The sequence below is a fragment of the Doryrhamphus excisus genome, chromosome 12 (assembly GCF_030265055.1).
Source record: "Doryrhamphus excisus isolate RoL2022-K1 chromosome 12, RoL_Dexc_1.0, whole genome shotgun sequence".
Taxonomy (NCBI): domain Eukaryota; kingdom Metazoa; phylum Chordata; class Actinopteri; order Syngnathiformes; family Syngnathidae; genus Doryrhamphus; species Doryrhamphus excisus.
The window spans coordinates 6,207,266-6,227,995 of NC_080477.1; the positions used below are offsets into that span (position 1 = coordinate 6,207,266).

At 39.8% G+C, this 20,730-nt stretch overlaps 1 protein-coding gene across 2 annotated transcripts in view; it reads right to left on the minus strand.

Moving 5' to 3' along the window:
• mpped2a (metallophosphoesterase domain containing 2a) overlaps window positions 1–20,730 on the minus strand; it is a 62,088-nt gene that overhangs the window by 17,654 nt on the left and 23,704 nt on the right. For both annotated transcript variants that reach the window (XM_058088725.1, XM_058088726.1), the window contains exon 4: window positions 18,579–18,804. In XM_058088725.1, coding sequence (XP_057944708.1) covers window positions 18,579–18,804 — 226 coding nt within the window. The remainder of the gene's footprint in view (window positions 1–18,578; window positions 18,805–20,730) is intronic.

Below are 20,730 nucleotides of genomic sequence, written 5' to 3' on the forward strand. Positions count from 1 at the left end.
AAGGTCACGTTATGATTAATAAAAAAAAAAAAACTTGCAATGTTTTCATTGTGCAGGTCACAACTTGTCTACATGTGTTTCGTATTTGTTGGATTGTGTATTTGCTTTTTTAGTTTTTATTCATTTCACTTCCATGTGATTGATGTTAGTAACTGTTGCTAAGGCGTTGTTGCTTGTTGTTCAGTGCAAAGTAATCGGCCCGGTGTGTCTTTCTGAATCACATCTCCACATTTGGTGACCCTCGACATGAGTAATATGTTGACCGACAACGTTGACAACAGTGTGGCCGTTACGGGGGTTTAACAACTTCGTCGAGTTCACGTCGCCTAGCGCTACCGTGCATACATATACAAGGAAACCTGCTGGAACTGGAGTAAATTCTAAATGTGCATCCTTTTTGAAGGAATGTTTTCACTTAATAATGTTATACTAGTGTATTTGGTCATTTAATACACGTTTTAAGTTGCCATGTGTATTACAGTACATGTTTGTTTACACTGCAAGTGATTAAGCGATGACGTGTGACATTAGGTTATGATATTCATGTAAAAATTGACTTAGTTTTATGTGCTTACAGGTTAGTTTGATAACAGCGACCCATGTGAAATACACACTAAACCCACATATCTTGATGCTAACGAGGCAGCTAATGTCACTGCGAGCTATGCCGTGGTGTTTAAGTTGTAGACGTTTGGCAACCCATTTCATGCCTGTGGTTTCAACGCATACTGTAGGACGCCATGACGGACTACTGTAGTGGTTTTAAAACCGTGACATTCTGATATCTTGGTATACCTTGAAACCGGTCGTCCCATGCCTCGTTTTTAACATGTCTCAAGTAAAGACGTGCACATCCAAGTCAAGTCTCAAGACCGATGGAGATTTGAGGTCAAACGCTTGAGTCTTTGCAAAGTCAAGCATTGTTTATTGCATCCCAGATAAAATGTCATTTTGACAATATATCTATTAAATTTAACAAATAAAATGAATGTATTTTGAATTCATTCATTCATCCTCACAAGGGTTGCGGGGGTGCTGGAGCCTAACCCAGCTGTCTTCGGGCGAGAGGCGGGGTACACCCTGGACTGGTCGCGAGCCAATCACAAATATTTTGAATTGTTTAATTTTAAACCCTCAAAACGGCGGCACGGTGGTGGAGTGGTTAGCGTGCAGACCTCGCAGTTAGGAGACCAGGGTTTGATTCCACCCTCGGCCATCTCTGTGTGGAGTTTGCATGTTCTCCCCTATGCATGCGTGGGTTTTACTCCCACATTCCAAAAACATGCTAGGTTAATTAGCGACTCCAAATTGTCCATAGGTATGAATGTGAGTGTGAATGGTTGTTTGTCTATACTATGTGCCTGGGATTGGCTAGCGACCAGTCCAGGGTGTACCCCGCCTCTCACCCGAAGACAGCTGGGATAGGCTCCAGCAGCCCCGCGACCCTTGTGAGGAAAAGCGGTAGAAAATGAATGAATGAATTAATAAACCCTCAAAACCTCAACATTTTTGCCCAAGATTATTATACCTTCACAATGTCATGCCTGCCCATGTCGACTGCACAGGACAAGGCAGTTATTTTTCCAGGGCTATTTGTCTAAATTCCCAGTATTCCCAACTCACAAAAAAAACCAAGAATGTGTACAGTATTTGTATGTTTTAAAAGGAACAATATATAAAGCTACAGTATAGCCTCCCTCAGAATAACATACAGTACTAGCAGTACTACAGTACTGAGATGTGTGGTCGCGTTAAAAAGATTTGAGCTGCAGCTTTGCCATTCCGACTGCGGCTTTGCTTCATCCTTTTCCATCTTAAACATTCATGTTCTCCACCTTTTAAGCATGAGAGAAAACTCTCCTCTCAGTATTAAAAAACCTTCCAGCAATGGAACTCTACTGCCTTGTTGTCACTGAATGCATTACTTATTCATCAAGAGAGCACACTTGTGCAGAAATAAAATGTGCCAACACTATGTTGGTGACCTTTCACACTAGCATCAAAGAGAAAAAATGCTCCAAGATCAAACTGGAAAAAAATAAAGTCACAACAATAAAATAATGTTGTGCAAAGCAGCCACACCTAAGGCCGCGAGTCAGGGACACTGGGCTTCCTCTGCTGTTCAAATATTTATCCACTGAAAGCAGGAGACACAGCATGGGACGCAAAGCAAGATGGCATCCTACTGAGCCGGTGCCCAACACGTGCACGTCACGTCAAGCACAGAACAAAAAAACACAAACAGATGGACAGATTCAGATGTCACACACATACATCAAACACATGCTGTTCTTTCTTCTTTAACCACAGTATTGATGCTGCTTAGCTGGAGTTTTTTTTATGCATTTTCACTTTGGAATCAGTTTTTAGCCTAAGGTCGGGTTCTGGGGCTGGGGCTGGTTACTGAGCCATCTCGGGCTCCCTTCCCGGCGATTCCAGGCATTTTATCGCCTGAGGCAGGCTGCCCATGCCATGCATCCCTCCTCATGTCACAGACATCTGGCTCGCTCACGGCTACTGTAGTTTTCCCCGTCTTTTGATTAAATGTACACTGCTCATAATCACAACCGGTTCTTATTCCAAACCCACCGCATACCTGCTTACACACATTAGATCATTTTGGAGGAGAGGAGGTCATTGCCAAGTAGCTTGTGCAAGGAAAGGGACCATACTATAAACATTTAGAAAAGTTTATGAAGCAAACACATTTACAATTTGAATAGTTTCCAGTTGTGTGCTCACGTTCCTATGCACACAATGTAATTGCATTTAAAGGGAATGTATGCGGCGGATTCGTCCAGCTCCCTAGAGCGCGGAAACATTTGAACATACAAACAGAAACACTGCAACACTGCAAGTCACACCCCACAAAAACACTTTTTTGTGCAATCCATTCTTTTAAACCACTATTGACAACACATGCTAGTAGTAGTCAGGAGTGGTGTTCTTATTTATTGGCTTCAAAAAATGAGTTGCAGCCACTCCCTTTAATACAAGCCCTACAAAGGGAAGGTAAGACTAAATGATATCAATATTCTCAGACTGGTAACTAATGAATTTAATATGATCATTATTGTGCTCAGAGTGGTGTACAGCAGGGGTCTCAAACTCAATTTACCTGGGGGCCACCGGAGCTAGGTTCTGGGTGAAGCCGGGCCGCATCAGGTTTTCAAAAAAAAACAAAAACAAAACGCATTTATTAAAAACTGGGAAAAAAAATCAATAAAAAACTATCTTCAATGCTTTTGCTTCTGCTATACCCTACACTTTTTCAGTACTTTGGTTCCGGTTTTCCACACCAAAATACCTGATAAAACATTCCACTGTTCTCAAATATCTTAATTTTTATTTTTCTATACACAAAATAAGATAAAAAAAAAATTAAGAATGAAGACAATAAATCAATCAATCAGTAATAAATAAGTACAATAATAAAAAACAGCAAATAAGAAAAACTCAAGAAACCACATACAGGTGGCAGAGAAATTATTTTTTTCAGATTCAAATGTACAGTATTAACAGTTATTTAACCTTTAACATGAACATTAATGAACCTTAATAATTTGACCCAATTAGCAAGTTAGCATCGTACTCAGTTCCATCTGGGAGCAGCGTCGTAACTTTAACAACATGTTTGATGAGATGCTTTATCTTGACGTGCATTTTCCCTTTTATTCCAAATCATTTCCTGCATTTATTTGTACCCAGCGTCATAAGCCTTTAGCTTCATTGCTAATGCAAAGCAAAACAGGGCGGGGTAACAGGGTAGGGTAAACAGTATGGGCGGGGCAAAATCATGTTAATTGTGTCCGGTGTGCACACAGCTTTAAGCTTTGGTATCAAGGTGGGGGCCTCAAAGTAGCATCTCGCGGGCCGCATTTGGCCCGCGGGCCGCGAGTTTGAGACCCCTGGTGTACAGTAAAACGCTCTAATAATTAGCATTTTAATTGGCAACACGAGAAGGACTTAAGGAATTATTATTTTTTCCTCTTGGAGTTAATTCTGCAAATTCTGAATTCTGAGTATTCATTACAGAGGTGACTAACCTGCATGACCATTAGCAGGAAAGCTACCCATATCGTTTTAGTTAGTGCAGACATTCAGTGAACGGACGACAAACCATTAATTGCGCAGGTACATAAGGAGGCATGACCCTTTTACAAAGAGCCGCACAGAGGTGGTGCATCATCATCACACACCCACCTTCTGTTTTACAGGCTCATAGGGTAAAGAGACTTACAATGTGTTTACACAGTGGCATCTCTGAACTAGTATTAATGATAGAGCCACTTAGCATTCAGAGGCACTGGTCTCAGCCACGCTGTTTGTTTCACAGGTCATTAAATTTATGCCGCAGCCCTAATGTTCATTACAGCAGCAAGCTGGCCACGGGGTCTGGAACACTCGCTCACTGTCTTTAATCCCCCACTGTATTCCTCCTGCTGGCTCTCGCTCAGTCTGCTTTCTCACAGGTCTCAGTGCATTTGCTTGACAACAATTATTTCCTGCTTTAATTAAAAGGATTGTGGCAGTAGTTCCAGGTTTGCCTGGCGCTTTTAATTCACGTGGCACACAAGCGCACGGATCATTTGTCATCCAATTCTTGGACAGATGGTGGAGTGTGGAAGATTGTTGGGAGTGTTTAGGAACAACTACACATTTGAAGAGCATGTTTATGAATGCAGCTTGTGCTAAATATGCTCCTGCGGGGCTAGTTTTCTGGCTTATTCAACATTTTTGTCTGAACAAACCAGTCACCGGTGGTAGAAAACACTAAACTCTAAGAACGGCACGATTTCAATTAACACAAGCAGATCATAAAAAAACACTTTTCTTGGTGTTTTAATTCTCTTTTCTTCTTAGAGATGGGTGATTTGGACACGTTTTTGGAGTAGCCTTTTATTGTGGCCAGCCTGAGGCGCGGCGGTGCAATAATCATGCTATCTAATCAGCATCCTGATGTGCGACAGCAGTAAACTGGGTGGATTATGTCGGCAAAAAAGAAGTGCTCACTAACACAGATTTATACAGATATGTGAACAATGCTTGTGTGCATGGACAAATTCAATTCTCAAATTTAGTTGTTGCTCAATGTCGATTAATTCCTCGTTTATTGCGGTTAAATGGTTCCGGACTCAATTGCAATAGGTGAATTTCCACAAATTAGGATTCAATATTAATAAATTGAATAGTTTCATAGTTAGAGCAAAGAAGACCTTCAAAAAAACATTTCAGAACCCTTAGAATCATTAGAACCCTGTGGACATGAAATAACAACCATGTAGCCACTTTTATATTGGTATTACCTAATATACTAGACATGAAAAGCAATAATAATACATAATAACTCAAGTTAGCTTTGGGAAAGTTGGGGTCTCAAACATGCGGCCCGCGGGCCAAATGTGGCCCGCAGGACACTAGTTTGAGGCCCCCGCCTTGATATGAAAGTTTAACGTTAGTGCGGCCCGCGCAAGTTTGATATGGATGCTGTATGGTATCATGTACCCAGAAAAAAATATTACATTTGATTAATGTTCATGTTAAAGGTTAAATAACTGTTAATAGTTATCCTCCCTATCCGTGTGGAAGTGGTAAGTTTTTGGCTATTTAAGTTTAAAGGAAATAACTTGAAGGCTACCGTTTAGGTCGCTAGCTCTCTAGTTTGCGAGTTAGCATGTGTCTCAAGACCCTGCAGTTGCGCAATATGTTGTAAATAAAAAGAGTATAAATGTGACTATAGTCGTGTTTTGTCATGTCTACAGGGCTCTAATAATGCTTTGTTCATTTTAATCTGAAAAAAATAATTTGTCTACCCAGCAACTATATGTGGTTTCTTAAGCTTTTATTATTTGTAGTTTTATTATTGTGATCGAGAGATTGAATTTTAATTTATTGTAGGCCAAATTTATTCATTTTCCATCGCCCATCACTAATACTACTTATCAATTTCAACATCAATCTTTGGACTACACTGAACAGGAGCCTCTACCACCACAACATAGGTGTGATCTGATCCCAAAGGCCCGCAAATGCCTTTAATATTCCTTCAGGCAAATCATTATTCTTCTAAAAAAAATACTGTCTCCTAGAAGAAAACAAACCATTTAAGTGGCAAGCAAACACTTTGTTTGATCGAATTAATCCTCTGGGGATTGCAGTGCGCTTTGAAGGTTAAGTAAAGATGCTGCAGGACAAAAAAATAATAATACAGCAATATGGCAACAGGAGAAAACAAAGAGGGAAAAAATACAAATGAAATTTTGTGTGTCAGTATTGGTTTATCCAGTAAAATAGGAACGAAATTAAATGTGATGCCAGCGCTATCCATTATCTACTGCAGCGCCCCAGCCCAACTTTTATCACTATTAGAGCTACAGTAAACCTCGGATATATCGGATTCAATTGTTCCCACTGGTTTTGTCCGATATAAGCGAAATCCGTTATATGCGTATACCGGAAAATGTCCTTGGCGATCCCCCAACGTTTTTTGAAACGGTCAACCCAGCCAGTTGTGATCTTTGGATCCTTGTGGCCAAATTCCTTTGCAAAATATTCAGCTTTCTGGCGAAGCATCTCGGTGTCAATGCGGATTTCCGGTAAACCAGCATTTTGCCGGAACCAAAGAATCAGTGCATTGTCCACATTGTCATATGAGACCTTTCTAATCCGTTTGGCATCTCCCGCTTTTCGTGCAGCTTTTTCTGGATCTTCAATGTTACTCTTTATAGTGTCCTTATTTTTGAGAATGTCGGCCATCCGATATATGCGAGGGAAATTTAATGGAAATGCATTGGAACGGGACTGGAGATTTTGTCAGAAATAGGTGAAATCCGTTATAAAAAATCCGATATATGCAATTAATTTTTATTGGAAATGCATTACAGAAAAATCGGTTCTTTTTTATCTGTCCGTTGTGAGCGAATTTCCGATATATCCGAGTCCGATATATCCGAGGTTTACTGTACATTGACCATAAGAAAGGAGAAGTGAGGTATTTTTGTTTTATTTATATGTAGGTTGAGTAGATCTCCACTTAACCATTATTGGTCATTGGGTTGAAGCAAATATTCTTTGGCCCTTTGGTGAACCACTCAAAATCAGATGGAAAGCGACCAATGGGAAACCCCTGATTTACCGTATGAAAGGTTACCTGATGACTTAGCAGGCGAAAAACAACAACCTCTTTACCAGTCAGTTCACTTCCTTTAATTCAAAAGAAGTCTCTTTTGAAAGAAAGAAATAACTTGGTAACTCAACATCTACAGGAAGTTCGTACTTTGGTGCCCTTTCAGCACTGTCACAAGGCAAGGCTACCACGGTGAAGGTTCAGGACAGCGAGAGGCTAAACATGTCACAGGAAAAAATAAATACTAGAGGCAGAGAAGTGAACTTCCTGTTGTATCCTTCAGATGAATGATCCGCCGCTCACCAGAACAAAGACACATCATTGACCTTTGCTTGTCTGTTTGGACTCCCCCAATACGCGGTCGAAATAAAGGTCGTCAAGGATGATGCTTTTGAGCTTAAAGCGAGAGGCTGAACTGAACAAAGCCATTCATTATATTCAAACGGGGGAAAGGTTACATCCACTGTGTAAAAGAATCCCCTGACATACATGGTCAAGTAGAACAAAAGTATGGTTTTACCAAGTTGTCATGCAGTGTAGACTCAGAGGTCAGACAGCAGAACGTGGCCCCCGCCCCCCAGGTCAGACATCAAAGTTGGCATGATCAAAAGGCATTGGAGACCCTAAAACTACATCTCTTCCATGTTTATTTTGACAGCTTGTTTTTTGTATTAACACCCACCAACTACTACAAAACCTTGCTACTTTTCACATACAAACCATTATTCAGTCATTCACTCATTTTCTATGCCGCTTATCCTCATTAGGATTGTGGGGGTATGTTGTAGACCAGGGGTCTCAAACACGCGGCCCGCGGGCCAAATGTGGCCCACAGGACACTAATTTAAGGCCCCCGCCTTGATATGAAAGTTTAATGTTAGTGCGGCCCGCGCAAGTTTGATATGGATGCTGTATGGTATCATGTACCCAGAAAAAATATTACGTTTGATTAATGTTCATGTTAAAGGTTAATAACTGTTAATAGTTATCCTCCCTATTCGTGTGGAAGTGGTAAGTTTTTGGCTATTTAAGTTTAAAGGAAATAACTTGAAGGCTACCGTTTAGGTCGCTAGCTCTCTAGTTTGCGAGTTAGCATGTGTCTCAAGACCCTGCAGTTGCGCAATATGTTGTAAATAAAAAGAGTATAAATGTGACTATAGTCGTGTTTTGTCATGTCTACAGGGCTCTAATAATGCTTTGTTCATTTTAATCTGAAAAAAATAATTTGTCTACCCACCAACTATATGTGGTTTCTTAAGTTTTTTTTATTTGCCGTTTTATTATTATTATTATATTTATTTATTTATTACTGACTGATTGATTTTCTTTGTTCTTGATTTGTTTATTTATTTTTCATCTTAAGATATTGAGAGAATATAGTGGAATGTTTTATCAGAGCTTTTCTTGTAGAAAATTGGAACCACAGCAAATTTTTTTTTCATTTTTTCGTTTTTAATAAATGTGTTTTTTTTTTTTTTTTGGAAAACCTGAGCCAGTCTCACCCAGACCCGAGCTCCAGTGGCCCCCAAGTAAATTGAGTTTGAGACCCCTGTTCAAGCGGGAGTCGGGGTACAAACTGGATTAGTTGCCAGCCAATTGCAAGGCACATGTAGACAAATAACAGGTAAAAAATTAATTGGCAACAAAGTACATTCATATCCAGAGGAACCTCAGCTAGCACCATTAATGTGTACAACAAGTTGTGACCGAGGCTTAGAATCCAGATGGGGACCTTTTTTTTTGTCGGGCAGTCTCTATAAACATAAATATATTTTTACCCCCATTATATGCTAGTACAAAAAATATTTGTTCTGTTATTTTTATGTAAATAAGAATGATGAGTTCAAATACCCAAATCTCATTACCCATTCATTATTGGTCTGAATTGGACCTGACAATTTGTTTTAGTCAGAACACATGAATCATGACATGAATTACATTTTACAAATTCATAACAGGAAACATGTCAACATCTAATTCAATGCTGCAACACAAATTAGCTGAAGATGAGATGTATTTTTAGCCTGCTGCTCTGTGCGTCGCTGAGATGCACAGTTTGTGACACTTGGAAGGAAATTAAAAGCTTATACATATGTATAATATGGACTAACATAGTAACAAGAGATACCTTTATTTGTTCACCACTGACAGTGATGTGATTATTTACACAAATTATTAACGCTTCAGAAATTTTTCAAAAGGATTCAACAATTTGGTAGCATCAGTTTCCAAGTTTTGTTACAGATGTCACACATGATGCAGATCATCATCTGTCTCCCCTCGTTTCCATTGAACATAGAAGCCCGTTGACACATTGGACAGGGTCCACCGATTTCTCTAATATACATACACACATGCACACACACACACACGCAGACAGGAGCAATTAACTTCCAGCCAGATATGCTGTGTGTACTGTTGATACCACATGCCTACACTGTCAGGGACAAACACTCATCTGACCTCAGATCAGTGTAAGCTAGGGGTCTCAAACTCAATTTACTTGGGGGCCACTGGAGCTCGGGTCTGGGTGAGACTGGGCCATATCAGGTTTTCCAAAAAAAAACAAAAAAAACTGATTTATTAAAACCAAAAAAGATAAAAAAAAAACTTCGCTTTGGTTCCAATTTTCTACAATAAAAGCTCTGATAAAACATTCCACTGTTCTCAAATATCTTACTTTTTATTTTTCTTCACAAAATAAGATGAAAAATAAATAAACAAATCAAGAATAAAGAAAATCAATCAATCAGTAATAAATACATAAATATAATAATAATAATAAAACGGCAAATAATAAAAACTTTAGACAAATTATTTTTTTCAGATTAAAATTAACAAAGCATTATTAGAGCCCTGTAGACATGACAAAACACGACTATAGTCACATTTATACTCTTTTTATTTACAACATATTGCGCAACTGCAGGGTCTTGAGACACATGCTAACTCGCAAACTAGAGAGCTAGCGACCTAAACGGTAGCCTTCAAGTTATTTCCTTTAAACTTAAATAGCCAAAAACTTACCACTTCCACACGGATAGGGAGGATAACTATTAACAGTTATTTAACCTTTAACATGAACATTAATCAAACGTAATAATTTTTTCTGGGTACATGATACCATACAGCATCCATATCAAACTTGCACGGGCCGCACTAACATTAAACTTTCATATCAAGGCGGGGGCCTCAAACTGGTGTCCTGCGGGCCACATTTGGCCCGCGGGCCGCATGTTGGAGACCCCTGGTGTAAGCACTTGTTGGGTAACGTATGGGTAAAAATTACAGTGAGAAGACACGATACACACACCATATTATATGCTAGTATTGTATTTTATTTTGTTGTTTTATTGTGGTTTATCCTGGCTGTTATTTTTATACATGTTTTCGTAGTTTTATTTTATTTTTATTTTATATTAGATGTTTTTGATATGGGGGCCCACAGTGGCTGATTGGGTAGCATTTTGGCCACACAGTCAGGAGCCCGGAAAGACCTGGCTTCGAAACTCAGCTTGAAACTCATCTGTGTGGAATCTGCATATTCTCCCAATGCGTGGGTTTTCTCCAGGTATTCCGGTTCCCCACATTCCAAAAAAAATGCATGTTAGGTTGATTGCCGACTCCAAATTCTCCATAGCCAGGGTGTCCAAAGACAGCTAGGATAGGCTACAGCATTCCCGCAGTGGATATACTGTAGCTTTAACTTTTATGCCTTTTATATGTTATTCTGTAAAGCACTTTAAGCCACAGTGGTTGTCTTAAAGTGCTTTACAAATAAAGTTGAATCAGTTTTGGATTGTACCAATTTACCGAGATGGCACAGACTGTGAGCTCTCCGACTTCCATGTATGATGCCAAATATTTAACTGTTTTTATGGCTCATATTCAGCAGATTTTGGCTGTGTCAGCCCTTTTCCATGTCCAGACATGTGATGGACCTGTCGACCTGTGCCTGGTCGCCCGGTGACTGATGTGCACAAGGCCACTGAGAAGAGCTTTATTAGGCAGTTGCAGAGGAGTCATCACTCTCCCTTTGACATATTTGGGGCTTACCTTGGTGTGGGGGTGGGGGGCACTGAGTGAGCACTCAGTGAGATGTGAAACAGGTCGTACGTGGCATAACAGCCAAGTGAGGAGCGGGTCGGCTTGTGTATGTGCAAGGCGAGTCATTCCGCTGGGAATGCTCGGAGTGGTCATTTTGCAGAAAGTGAGGGTGCTCTGACAAATCCATCACTTAACTCTCTCATTCACTCTGTTGACACACAGGTGAACAATCTCACACCGACACATGTGCACACTGACACACACATACTACAGCTGCAGAAGCCACTTCGCTATCTCCCTTGCATCAAAACCGGCACCTGTGAACAGATAGGTGATGCAGATGCAGCCTCCTTGTCAACACTTGTATCTTGATTTTATGCTCCATTAAATATCCATTCACATTGACCATCAAATAATTATTATCCCATTAATTCAGAAATACTCCTGAAATAATCATGACGCTGCTGTAAACTGAAAATGTTATTATTCAGAAAATTGTGATAAAAAATTGCAGCTATAGTACCTTGGCTCTGCAAAATACAGTAAACCTCGGATATATCGGTTTTCAATTGTTCCCACTGGTTTTGTCCGATATAAGCGAAATCCGTTATATGCGTATACCGGAAAATGTCCGTTTTATGCATATATCGGATTTATATCCGGTATATGCGTAAATCGGATTTTATCCGTTATAAAAAGGCACTTCCTTGACTATGTTTCCAATGTACCTGTACGCGCAGGCAACGCTGCAAATGACGTCGTATAGCGGCCTGTCACGATTCGGCGAATCGGAGCGCCACGATGCGGCCATCCGATATATGCGAGGGAAATTTAATGGAAATGCATTGGAACGGGACTGGAGATTTTGTCCGAAATAGGCGAAATCCGTTATAAAAAATCCGATATATGCAATGAATTTTTATTGGAAATGCATTACAGAAAAATTGGCTCTTTTTTATCTGTCCGTTGTGAGCGAATTTCCGATATATCCGAGTCCGATATATCCGAGGTTTACTGTATTTCTCTTCTAAGGAGACAACTCTTTCACAATAAATTACTCTTTGCGTCAAAGCTATTTGATTACACTCTGAAGTATTGTTTCACATGAAGTGGGAGAAAAATAATTGAAACTTATGATCGTGACTAGGGAAACAGAAGGACTGTGTAAAATTATGATGAAAAACTGAACAGAAAAGAAGTACACCTACACAACTGGAAGCAGTGCAGCCAAGAAACACACAACAATAGTTAAATGATATTGGAAGATTATAAACTGGAAACTGGTGAAATTATATAGGGTGAGAGGCAGGGTACACCCTGAACTGGTTGCTAGCAAGTCCCAGGGCACATACTGAAAGACAAACAACCATTCACACTCACATTCATACTTACGCACAATTAAAAGCTGCCTATTAACCTAACAAAAAAAATAATATTCTCAAATATTGGTGGCCTCCAAAAGTACTATGAAGTCTATTAAGTCTAAACATGAGTGACACTAGTGAGACATTACTGACTTTCTTTCTGTCCGTCTCTCTCTCTCTCTCACACACACACACACACACACGCACGCACGCACACACACACACACACGCAAAGCTGACCTTTACAGCAAAAATGAATACATGAATAAAACTAAAATCTGCAAATGACAAATCTGCATTTGGCCCTCCAGTATCCCCCGAGGTGGGCTTCAGAGAGTCAAATGAGGGCAGTTGGATTTAATCTGCCGCCTCTGGGAAACATGCAAAGATACACACGCACACCCGCGCGCACACACACACACGCACGTGCACGCAGACCTTTTTCACAATGGCATCAGACAACTTGTGCCCTGAATCTCTTGCAGGGTGAAACAAGAGCACAACGCCTTCATTCAATGGGATCTATAACATCGTGAAGTTACTAAGAACACCTCAATATTTTACATTTTATGTCATCTTAAGGTAACTGTGACTGAATGTCATCGTTATCCTTACATAATTTACCTAAATTAAAAAAAAAAAACTTCTCAATGAACAACTTGTACTAGTTATATTATCACTTTAATTACATTCAGGTCATAATTGTGGCAGGTGTGTTAATAGAAATGACTAAACACCATGGAAGATACAGAAAGGAAGTGGAAAAGACATATACTTAATATTGGAAATTTTTAAAATAGAATTTTTGAAATGAATGAGTAGTAGTATAAAAGTGGACTGCATCATAAGGAGAGGACACGAGAGGCAAGGATGTGAATGTTAGTCGTAGCAATACAAAGTAAAGCTTGCTTGTGAATGACTAATGATAGAAATAAGGAAAAACGAGGGCACGAGGAATCAAACGACAGGGTGAGCAACAGTTTGATGCTGGATGGTGGAGCTAAGTTGTGGTCATGGCCAAAATCAAACAATAGTTCATCCTTACAAGGAAAAAAGAAGTCATCTGGTGCAAAAGGAGTAGCAGTGTTTCTCATAAATACATATACATATTTACTTGTGGCAGCATCAAGACTTATGCATTTTTTTTAAAATAATTTTTTGTCTCTATCACAAGAAAACATTGCAATGTCTCTGTAACTTGGAAGTGTAAATCTGTCTGTAAGCTTAAAGAAACCAATACAACTTAAATACAATACAACTAGAAGCACTGTAAGCATTTTGGGTGAGTCCATTAATGGCATTTATTTTTAACAATGGAAACAATTATTTTCATGTTTTGTCATTAGTGCATTGTACTAAAATACACTACTGCTGGGTGATCATATTGTATATATGTTATATTGTGAACAACAACATAAAAATGTATTTTTAGTGTCTTTACTCGAACCCATATCATAATATGCAAATTCTTTTACAAAATAGTGCACTTAATCACCATCAACATGGTTTTTGTGGACAGCACGTTGATGGTGATATGCTAGTACTGTGATACGAGTGAAAAGTTGTACACAATGTTGTTCCCTGGAGCAAAAGAACTAAATTATATGAATAAACTCATCCACTGTCCAACTGAAAGAGACCTTCAGCTTCCCTTTAGGAGTTTTGATGGACAAGGTAGAGGGACCTGCTCATCTTTCCACAGTTTGTAGGAGTGAGGAAAGCCTGGGGAAAGGAGGTTGAGATGTTTGGTCTGTTAAGCATCTGTCATTAAACACTATGTGTTGTATGCCTTTCATGGTCGACTGCTTTTACTTCAGAGCATTTTTTCCTTGGCAAAGGAAGAAGTGTTAGGCCGGAGCAGAGACCGACTTCAATGTTGACGACAGTAAATTGTCTTGCGCTAAACAGATATTAGGATTTTTTTTCCTCTTAACCATTAGATCAAGTACTTGTTAACAACTTGTTAACAATGTTGCATTTGTGAAAACCAAGGAAACCAAGAAACTAAAGGTGTGCAAGGACAACTCATTATGTTTGTGACCAAAATAAATTGGTTAGAATGAGGCTGGTGTCGAGCTGGTGGTTTATTGGTTTAGTGTATGAGCCCGAGCCTTGAAATACATTCATGATAATTACACACAAAGAAACACTAGAAACTCAAATACTCTGATTGTTCTCCTAAGTGAAAATCACTATGCTTCAAGTTATGAAGACTCCATCCTTCATGTTGCATAGTGATTGCATGGAAAAATGGTCACCATCACTTACAAGTAAACTGAGCTAACAATCTCACCATCAACTTACTAAAAGCAAGGCAGTGTTATATTATATTCTGTTCCGTTTAATGCTATAAAAGCATGCTGCTGACCTTTTTTTTTCTTTGTGGACCAGACCCTCCAAAATACAAACGACATTCAGTTATATGCTCACACAATGCGCTCAAAACGAGAGGCATCCCCACCCCCAACCTCTTAGACCTAAACAGGCTGTTACATGCAGAGCACGTACCAATGCACATGACCTCACCGCCCCCCCCCTGCCCACCCAAACCAATTCTGCACATGGCTCTCATCAGGTCACACGTACAGAACCCTTGCCTGGAAACGGGCACGCTATGTTGGGAGTGTTTTTTCTGCAACCGGATCAAAACTAAACTGTACTGCAATTGCCCATGCACCATTGGAAATAGTTACATAATTACAAGGGAAATAAATGAATCCATGAAAAAGTAGCAGCAGGTGTCTCGACCAGCATAAACGAGGCCTGTTTTTTTTTTTTTTCTTTTGAGTGTGGCTCGCAGCAGTGGACCACAGAGGTCACGGTGCTGCCCGGCCACCCAGGCGGTGATATGGTGAGCTGCTGATAAGTAAAGAGTCACTACGTGGCTAAGTGAGACCTCACACCGGACAAGCAGACCAGACCTCAGGCCACGGTGGCATATGGGTGTGAAGGAGGTGTGGAAGGCGAGTCAGGGTAAGCGGGGGGTGGCCAAGCTGTCCACTATGCCTCTCACGAGACCCCCAGCTGTCACAACAGACACTTACCAGCCCTCACACTAAACACCCACCAGGGAGGAAAGGCGGCATCCTGCCTTTTAAACGCAAAGGAAGGAAAGGTAGAAGGATGGACGGAAAACAAAAGGAGTAATATCTTCTTCCTGCTGCTGTGAGTTGGAATGCTGAGATATGACCCACTCACCTAAATACCCCTGCCTCTTCTCAGACAAACTTGCTAATTATAACTGCAAAAGCATGACCTAAATGGTTATTTTAAGCCTGGAACAGACTTGGGAGAACCATTGAGGGACATAAGGGCCACAAGGGTAGAAAAGCCTTTAACACAAAACAGTCAAACTTGTTTAAGTCGCGCCGTTTGTCGACAATCCATCTATGCCAAACTCATCAAGTCCTGGTCCACCGCGTTAAATAAAATAAAATAAAATGCCCGCTAAAGCTGAGGTTGACAGACCTCACCTATGAAAAATCGGTACATACGTATACACGTACATCGGTACGTGTTAAGTCAGGGCTCTACATTAAAAACAAAAATTACTTTAAGGTGAGAACTACTTGCCCGAACTTGCCCCATGTAAAATGAAAAGACTGCCATAATGATATCATCTAATTTTTATGGCATCACATGAGAATCTCAAATAAAGATGAAATGATTATCATTTCTTGTGGTTGTTTTCCTACATAGATCATGACGTTGCATGGAAATCTGGATTGTCAAGAGACTTCTAGGCACTTTTATAAGTTGTTGCACCACAATGAAACATTATTGAATAGACACATTTGTGTACTAGTAAAGTGTTTTTAATCCAGAAAAAAATGCTCAATGGTCAAACAATAATTTGTGAAGCAAAGGTGAGAAAAATACACAGAGAAATGGAAGCGCTAGATTTTGTAGCTTGTGCAAAATCAGCACTTGGTATTGGATCTAATGGGTGGTGTTTCATTGTGACCACTTCAAATTGTCATAGCAACGTGATTCACTCACCTGTGCCATCATTTGATTTGCTGCCGCTAATAAAATACTTGTTTAGGAGGCACTGGTTCATCACTTTTTGCTGTTTTACTTCAGAAGTTATTGAAGAATTAGACCATGTTGGCAGGGACGCCATGATAGATGTTTTCCTAGTCAAACGATCGCTGATTGGTTGATCGCGAACAAGAACGGGTGTGGGTAAAACGTGGACTGTGCACTGCGGATCGTGGTATAAATATACGATTCTGATTGGTCCATTTCAAGATTTGCAAGGATTGGTTTGCAAATTACCACCGGAATTACGCAGTCCGTGTTTTACCAACACCCAACAAGAACCGCTTTTAAAAAAAACTCTTCGCAGTATGGAATGCCAAAGTACACTTGCCCAACGGGAATATCGCTGATTGGATTTACTTGCCCCAATTTTGTTTTAACTTGCCCCGGGCCATCGGTACATCGTTATTGTCGAGCCCTGTAAGTATTGCTAACTTCATTAACAACAGCAAGAGTTTAGTTAACGTAGTGACTTCCAGTTAAGTGCAAAGTAAACTTCAAAATATAAATCTAATCTGGATTCTACAACAGCAACTAACAATGCACCCATTAGCCACTGGAAGATTTGTACATATAGAAAAGTTTTATTGTCGTCATACACATATGGCATGTAGTTTGACAAAATATTGTATTAGCTTTATGTTTACACTAAAAACTACCAGAAAGTAGTGAAATATATGCAACTATCCCATTTTAATAGAAGTCTTATGCGGTGATCATGTTTTAAAATGACAAAGTAAGTTTGGTCAAATTACTACAGCTTTATTAGTTATTATTACTATTATTTATTATTTATTACTAATGGACTAATTGGACATTAACATGGTGGCAGTGGTTGAAGGCTGATGGGAAAAAAAACAGCCATACATAATGAGTCAGTGATGAGAACACAGAGGTAGGTTGGATTGCAAGGTTTATAGTGTGTCACTTATTAATCTCGCGAGATCTCATGACATGAGATCTTGTGACACCCCTTTGTTAATATTTTTGGGGTTCCTGGAATGCATTGATTGGATTTACATAATTTCCTATGAAAAAAATGGCTTCCGTTTGGAATTAATAACTGTTATGTTAAGCAAGCCTATACAAGCTTTATAACATACTGAATGAATCCACAATATTGAAAATGGACATTTAACTTTAAAATCAAATGCCGGCATTTCCGATGCATTGTAAATTTAAAGTTTTATTTTATATTAAGTGTGTAATATTTGCTTTTTTTTTAGGACAGAAGTTAATTGTTTTTCATATTTATTGAAGATTTCCAGCCGCTTCTATGCAGGCATTGCTGATATTAGTGTTTAGAATCACCTGTGGCAGAATCAGTGGGATATTATTGGCAGGACTGTGAATCATGTGCCCGCAGTTTAAACAGTGAAATTAGGCAGCAGTAATACAGTTGGAATTAGCCGAAAAACATGAGCGCAGTGGCATTTTGTTTGCTCTTGGCAATGCTTGTGCTCTTATTTTGGTTATATTGCCATACCTCGGTCAACACAGCAGTGATCTCATCCGTTAGGATAGTAAACACTTTCCCTGCACAACCACTTCTTATTTTAACACACTGCTCATAGCCTCTGTGTGTTGAATGCATGCTGCTCGGAGCGTTCCTCCAACAATCGCACATCACTCTTCGAGTTCTTTCCACATGAGAGCCGATTGACAGTTTATAACAGTACCATGCGTATCACTTAACCCCGTGTCAAAACACAGGTGTAATGTAAACCCCGACTACAGACGAAGGTCCTGCGCTCATAAAGGAATGCACAAGCTGGGAATAACATCTAGCATGTAAGAGAAGCCCCCGACAGAGCGTACAGCAGCGAGCTGCAGGGAGGGAAGCTGGAATATGGCCAAATCACCGACAAAAGGGAGGCACACCTCCACTTTAGGGATTTAGAACACTACAGGGAGCAAATGTGACTCAGCAAAGATGAAAGAATTGGTGAGGATGGCTTTGGGCTACTAATCAATGCTTTAGAGTCTTTTTTTTGTCTTACCATGGTGCGCCGTATATCCGGAATCCCTTTATGGTGACGTCCGAGTCTTGCAGATAGACACAGTTTGTGAGGAGCGACTGGACATTATCAAAGTCCTCTGGCTTGAGTTTGGAGACTGAGGGGAAACGGTAGTAATCCTGCTTGACCAGCTCAGCCATAAAGTCCTTATCGAAGGTCAGCTCGTGGTTTCCGGCAATTACCACCTTGAACTCATAAGGGAGACCACCTGTGAGAGACGGGGAAAAACCAGGGAGAGTGGTGAGCTACAGCCGGAAATTGTCAAACTTTATTCCTTATACTCTAAAATGAATGTGTATCAATGCTGTGCAAAGGGTAAGAAAAAGAATCAGGCATGTTTTATACAGTATATGCATTTAGTTTATACAGGATGTATGTATGATGTATGTAAATTGCTTCTGGTGTTCAGTAAAGGTCAGAACACAAGGGGAAAATAGAATGCAAATTATGCAATTATAGAATGAAAAGAAAACAATTAACAGATTTATATGAGAGGTAGACTTAGCCCCGTGAATGTGCTGCCTGGCTGCCTGAGAGCTCTATTCAGAGTCTTCAAGGTTTTACAAGCAGATCTGATGGTTCCGCTTGACCACAGCGACCACTATCCATCTCGGTAGACACCTGGCGACTGGAAAAGCATGAACCTGAACTTCATAGCGATGAACATCTATTACTATTCTCATCCCCTCATCATTCAACATCTCCAGTGACCTTTTTGTGCTTCTCCGTCTGGGTGATTTGTCCCTGCTTCCTCTCTGCAGCACAAAACTAACTTACTACTTTATTCCAGCCGATTGAGCACTCAACCAAAGGGTCTGGCCTTTATCACCCTTCTATTCTCCCTCTGTATATTTCTTTCTCCACTATTGTGTCTTTTCTTTTTCTTTTTGGCCTGCTTTGCAAGTATGTACAGATGTTATGGAGGTGGATACATGTACAGTAAACCTCGGATATATCGGAAATTCGCTCACAACGGACAGATAAAAAAGAACAGATTTTTCTGTAATGCATTTCCAATAAAAAATCATTGCATATATCGGATTTTTTATAACGGATTTCACCTATTTCGGACAAAATCTCCAGTCCCGTTCCAATGCATTTCCATTAAATTTCCCTCGCATATATCGGATGGCCGCATCGTTATGCTAATCTTGTTGATGTCACTGGCTATTGTCTTTCTCCTGGCTCCAGATTTAGGACAAATATAAAAGTGAGTGACGTCAATAATACTAGCACAGCAGTGAATGAGATCTTAACCTCACTATTGGAAATAACGTAGGCCTGACGGGCGTAACAGGGCCTAGCTTAATTAACAATTTGTTATGCTCAGAGTCCAATAAAGTTGGACCTTACGTCTCTTTTCATTGCCCAGTCCAGGTACATTGGAAACATAGTCAAGGAAGTGCCTTTTTATAACGGATAAAATCCGATTTACGCATATACCGGATATAAATCCGATATATGCGTAAAACGGACATTTTCCGGTACACGCATATAACGGATTTCACTTATATCGGACAAAACCAGTGGGAACAATTGAATCCGATATATCCGAGGTTTACTGTAGTACAGTTACGTACTGTGGCCCCAAAATGAGGAATACCGATCCATATATTACATACTACTTCTATTCATAATAATAACAATGATAAGGAAACAATATTCAATTAATGTCACAAAAGAAAAACTGATTAAATGCAACAATGCAACCAAATAATAAGCTTTGTAGACTGTTGTGAGTGATGCATGCTATATTATGTAACGTATGATACATGATAACATCAAGGACATCAAATCAATAGAAAGTGTGTCTAATAGTGAAATTCAAAGACTCTTGTTTTCCTGGGTAAATCTAAATGAGGTCTTCTCAAATCTCAGGATGATAAATTCCGGTCTAACCTTATATGTGAGCTCCATTCCCTGAGTCCCCCAGCTCTCAAAGTGGATCACAGATCCACTTAAAAATACACACAAACAAAGCAACACACAGGCAAATCACACTCACCCCACTCCATTCCCCAGTCATCAGCCGGGGAAAAAAAGGTATGGGAAACATAATTACCATCAAACAACTCCATCTCGAAAACTACTGGGAATTTGCTCTGCTTTTTATTGCTATTGTGATACATCTTAC